Source organism: Montipora foliosa, chromosome 1 (genome assembly GCF_036669935.1).
Source record: "Montipora foliosa isolate CH-2021 chromosome 1, ASM3666993v2, whole genome shotgun sequence".
NCBI classification, from domain to species: Eukaryota; Metazoa; Cnidaria; class Anthozoa; order Scleractinia; family Acroporidae; genus Montipora; species Montipora foliosa.
Window position 1 is genome coordinate 72,868,182 of NC_090869.1, and position 6,126 is coordinate 72,874,307.

The 6,126-nt window shown below is 39.2% G+C and overlaps 1 protein-coding gene across 1 annotated transcript; it reads right to left on the reverse strand.

Moving 5' to 3' along the window:
• Positions 1-3,886: 3,886 nt before the first annotated feature.
• On the reverse strand, positions 3,887-5,218 carry LOC137973804 (uncharacterized). The gene has a single exon (XM_068820693.1). The coding sequence runs from the start codon at positions 5,216-5,218 to the stop codon at positions 3,887-3,889; it is 1,332 nt and encodes a 443-aa protein (XP_068676794.1).
• Positions 5,219-6,126: the final 908 nt, after the last annotated feature.

Below are 6,126 nucleotides of genomic sequence, written 5' to 3' on the forward strand. Positions count from 1 at the left end.
ATGTGTTGACATCTCATTCTCAAGTACTTGATAAGCTTGATGAGCGAGAAAAGAAGTTTCAAGAGCTTCATTCAAAAATACCACCTGAAACACTACTTGTATTGCTGTTAGACAATGTAAACATTCACAGAGGAAATCAAAGGCATCATCGGCTTTTCAAGTTGCCTAAGGTAAACATGTGGAATTTCACTGTTAGAGGATTGCTCATTCCAGATACCAGAGGTATTGAAGATTCATTTACTGAGCCTATGACATCATGTGAAAGCCAAGCCAATGTACTGGAGTGGAATGAAAACAACATAACTTTGGATAATTCCAATGAACATGATCTCATATGGAAAAGGTTTAGTGAAAGGTTTATTCTTAGTTTGCTGAGTAATGGATTAAACAGGATTCCCACACATGAGAAGCCAATTCATGACATGTCTGAAGCAGAGTGCAATCAATGGCTAGCCAAAGCTGATTACAGTACCCACCAGAATGTTAAAATTAGCATTCCCAGTATTGAAAGCATTACCGACACAAGTATGTCAACAGTTAAGACTGATGTTCACATATTGCCTCTTTCATTGGAGAATAATGCCACCCTTACTGGTACAAGTGCAATCCTTGATCAATTTGCTGATGAGTTTGGACTTTCAACTGAACTAGAAAAACTTGAAAGACTGCCATTTGACAACAGGAGGAAGACTTTCAGTCTGAAAAAAGCAGGGGAGCATGTGGAGTTCTTAACTATGCTATATGATCACAGGGATGAAATGGCTGACTTAATAAAAAGTTTGGAAGCAACTGGGAAAGAGTTTGACATGTAACAATAATCAGATGATGATGATGATGATGGAAACGATGGGGTGGAAGAAAGTGATTCTGACGATGAAAATGGAACTACAATTCATCAAGCTAACAGTCGCTTTGCAAGACACGACAGAGCTTTCATTGAGCTGTACAACAACATGGCAGATAAACCGTGGTCTGCTAAACAAAATGATTCAGTTCGACGCGTCATCCAAGACCTACTGAATGTCAATCTGGATGTTAGAGACCATCTAGGCCGGTCTTTGTTACATCTGGCTGTGGAGCAAGGAAACTATGACTTTGTTTGTTGTCTCATGCAAGCAGGCTGCAACCCAAATGTAAAGGAAATGTGTGGTGCCACATCTCTTGTAATTGCTGTTGTCAAAAAGAATGTGCAACTTTGTAAACTTTTGGTTGAACACCAGGCCAGTGTTAGGGGACCATTGTTTACAAATATTCCATGCCCACTTAAAATTGCAGAGCAAATGCAGTTGGCTGAAATACATGAGCTACTAAACCCACAAACATTAGACAGCAAGGATGATGACATTTCATCTTATGATAATTCTTTCAAGAGAGGGGATACTGTAAGTGGTGAATTCATGGAACCCCAGACGTCAGTAGGCAGGGAATCTGCAGGATTTGTGACAGGGTTAGTAGGTGATCAAGGGACATGTAAAACCATCAGAGGAGTGATGGGGAGAGCATCAGGCTACAAATGGGCAGGGATAATCCCAGGTGATCTGCACACCAAAGGATATTTTTGTGAAGCCTGTTTTAAGGAACAAGGGCCTGGAGGATTTCACTACATCACAAATAAAGTAATGAAGTGGCCAAAGCTCATATCAGATGTTTTCAAGAAAAAAAAATTTGAATCAGGCAATCAAGACAGAATTAAAGAGGCTGTGCAAGACTATGCTTGGTCATATGGACTGGCAGCTGTAATTGAATTTGCTAAAAGTGATTATTACCCAGGTCCAAGAGTTGGGGCAGGATGCCTCAAGAAAAATGGAAACTGCAATGATGTCTTACATGACGCCTTTATCCAGTGGCTAGAGCAATGTTGTGAGAGAAGTGTTAGCTTTCGGTACTATTCAAGAATGTTTCTGTATTATGGGCCCCTCCTAGAACTGTTTGACATCTCTACATAACATGTGCTGGGTGAAGCAAGAGAAGTATGCTATATTCTGCAATTGCCTACCTATGCTCATTTGAATTTCAAGAATTATTTCACAGAAACTTTTGCTCATGTTGTTAACTTTCTTGGAAAATGGCCTTTGGCATTTGGTAGGTTGCTTCAGGAGCACTGTGCTGTAAACCTCTCTGGAAAGAAAGGGAGTGCAATTGAATTGGACGCCTTTGTTGAAGCAGAAATAGTCCAACCTCTCAAGACCTATGTATCAGGCAGGAAAACTTTAACAATACACTATTGCTTGAGAATGATTATTAATTGTACTGTCCTTCGATTCTTCCTAATTTATTCATTGATGAATGAATGGTTTCGGCTCCGTGTTAATAACCTATGGTTTGCTATTAAAATATCTTGAAGGGTGTATAAAATTTTGTTTTTGTTGTTGATGATGATGATGATGATGATTATATGTAAATCTTTGGTTTTTGAAACCATTACAATTCTCATTCAATTGTGTTCCTGTTGTGAAACTGATAAATAGAGCTAGCCAATTTTGTTATTAATGGAATGCTCAAATTAACAGCTTGCATAAACCATTTGAGGATAAAGTGATGGTATTAATGATGTTGTAATAAGGCCATGCTCCCCTGAAGTTACAGGTAAAGGCATTTGCACTATACCATATTTGAAAACCTTAACGTGTCTTAATTTCTTCCTGCAAGACATACCTCTGTAAAGATGTGTGAGCGAGTCATGTCTAGCATTGACCTTTTCAAAGCTGTCAAAAAAGCGTATTCCTCAAAACAAGGTTTTCATGAACATACAACACAAAGACATTCCATCCCAGATTCATTTCCAGACCAACTGAAGGGCACGTGGTTCTGCTTGAAAAACGGATTCTTCAGTGGAAACCAATCAGATGAGCCCCCTGATGTGTATTCTCTTGATGGTGGTGGCAAACCAGGTGCTAAAGTGCAGAAGTGCCTTTTGAATGTCAATGAGAAGGGTACTAAAAAGGTTGCAGATAAATTCAAAGATAAGCTGTATGAAGCCTTTCCAGATTTACACTTTGATCTTCTGACAAAGTAACTTTAGTAGCAAGGAATTTTTAGTACTCTCATGTAAGGCACATTACTAGCAGGATACAAGCAACTGGTGTCTGATTTGACTGCATTTGTGAACTAGTACCCAGTCATGATAGTTTTTGAGTGTTGGAAAACCCAAACCAAGTTGATCGCCGTTACATTTCTGTTCCCCCACCCACTCCCCTAAAGAAAAACCTACAAAGGAAAGATTTATTAGATCCAAACATCTTGCCCGTGTTCCTCTGACAAAGAGGTGGCCGTTTTTTCTATTAATTTTGCAATTGAAGCAACATCCCATTATTGAACATACATTGCAAAGATCCAAACAAGTTTGAAAAGATCAGAGTGGACCACTGGGCCTTCTTTAGCTGACTTCTGGAATAAACACTGTCACTTCTTACGATGGTAACTTTATTCCTTGCAGCATGGGACACCCTCACTCTCTCTTGGCATTAAAATCTAAAGTGACAGAACAGGCCCCAGGTGTTTGAAGGGTGGATAGCACTATGTACCTGAACTTTCAACAACTGAGGCCAGGCGAATAAAGAAAATTATATTAAGAACCTGTATACAGGGATGGCAGAGTGCGTTTTTGAATTAGGGGGGGGGGGGGGGACTTTTTAGTGCTTACATGTTACGTGATATATACATATACGGAAATTCTGTGGGGTTGGGGGAGGCGTTTAAAGGCCAACAATTTAAGGAAAGGTAGGAAGCTAAACTGGAATTTCTGAAGGGGTGGAGGGTTCAAACCAAACAAGTTTCCAAGGAGAAGTATAATGCATGGATATTTTCTGGAACATTTCATTGTGGATATAAATCTGAGTGAGCTACCTATAGGCTCATTTACACACATTGCTGAGGTGGCTCTATGTTAATAAATCTTAACTGAACCTGAAAGCAGGTTGCTTACATCACCTACACTCAAAGCAACATTGCAATTACTTGCTCCACTAATTGTTTCTTTCAAGAAGCCTTTAAGAATTAGGTGGTATATAAATTTTAGCAACAACTTCCTTCCATTTCTCCCAGGCAAGAGTTCCTTGGCCTTGCAATAGCCATTTAGTTTATCCAGTCCACTGGTTAAAATTTCTGCAGACACAGATCCCATCAAAACTTGGGAGAGCAAAGTCACATTCACTTTCCCAACGATTTGCATTTCTATGACACAGTGAATGACAAATTTAGCTACTTCTGTTTTATCACTTTGAATGCCATGATCTCTTAGTGGTCCATTTGTACAAACATCACATGTGGTCTCACATGGTTTTGAAGCACCTTCACCAAAATATGAGAGAATCTGCACGTGCCTGCACTCTGTAGAATTATAGAAGAAATAAGTTGACTCATTCAGTTTATTGTATCTTTGATTTTTGTTTCCTTCATCTTCAATCTCTTTTATATTATGCAAATGAAAAGACCGGTTTTCAAATTTAAACAGGGTAATACATGTTGCAGGGTAGCCGTCTCTCCCAGCCCGACCAATTTCCCGGTAATAATCTTCAAGGGATTCCGGGAATGTGAGATGTATAACAAATCGGACATTTCCTTTGTTTATTCCCATTCCAAAACACTTGGTAGCACACATGACCTTAGCGTTGTCATTACTCCACAGTTCCTCATTTTTTTTGCGGTCAATGTCGCTCAAGGCACCATGAACATATGTCACATTAACACCATACTTTTTAAGTTCATGTGCCACATCCACAGCATCCTGCCTTCTGGCGCAATAGACAATTCCACAATTGTTCTGGAATTTTTCCAGGATCATTGTGGCCAATTGTTGTTTTGCATTGTCTTTTTTGTCCAATACTTCAATAAACAAGTTATCTCGCAAAAAAGATGTTTGGATGACAGAACATTCCTGCAGTTTCAAGGTGTCAATAAGAACTTGTAAATAGTGAGGTGTTGCTGTTCCAGCAAATGCGGCTATGACAGTTCCGTAGCTTTTTAGTTCCCCAAGTCTGGTATAATCTGGTCTGACTGCAACTCCCCAGGAATCAATGCAGTGAGCTTCATCTACTGCAATTAGCCCCAGTTTTCCAATGGTATTCCAACTGGATAAGCTGATGACAAGCTCAGTTCCATAATTAAGGGCCAGAAGATGCATATTTTCTTTCTTGTTGCAGTAGTGTTTAGTGCTGTTAGTGCTATCATTGGTGCGCTTGTAAGGAGGGAGCTGATTTCTCCCAGATGACCACACCATTTTCTGAAGGGTTTCTTGTTGCCACTGCTCTCTCCCCTAAAAACACTTAAGAGACTGTAGCTAATTCGTAGCTCCTCAGAAAGCCTTGGTTGTCTGATTAGTGTACAATAATGTTTTTTTTTATTAATTTATTGTATTGTCTCAAGTTATTGCTTCCTTGCTTGCACTTATCTGTTAAAAAACAACCATTTTCCACCTTTTTGTAACCAAGGCCTGGCAATGTATGGACATCATAAAATTAATGACACCACCTCCACCAATGGTACATACATTTACAATAACGCAAACTTTCAGTTCCCATCTTTAATACTTTATTCTGATCAATTTTTATTGGAAACTCTGGAGATTCTTGTTGATATGACAAGGAAAAGTAAAGAAATGATATCTATAAATAACTATAAACAATGACCAACAATTATTGCACTTCATAAATTAATGCGTTTGTTGCTCAAAATATCGTCACTTACCAATGAACAACAGTGTGCACTTCATCGCAGGCAATAGCAACAGTATTAGACTGATAACATGGCTCTGAACCGTTCATCACCAACCAGTGATTCAGGGCTACCGTAAGGGAAGTTTAAATCAATGCAGCCTTTTAAAATCTCCTGATCTCTCTCTTTTGATTCTCGAACAAAACCAGCCTTGAAACTAAGGGATCTAAACCACTTCACCTGGTCCTCCATAATTTCCAAACGTGGACATGCAACTACTACAACAGCATTCTCAGGAAATTTGTGTCCAAAAGCATGGAGATATTTGTAAATGGCTGGCAGCATCTGGTAAGTTAAGCTCCTGCCGAATCCACTGGGCAACTGTGCAAATACATTTTTTTTCTCTGGGCAACTCTCTCTATCACTAGTTTCTGTTCTGCTTTCAATTGCTTTAAACTGGGAAATAAGGATAGA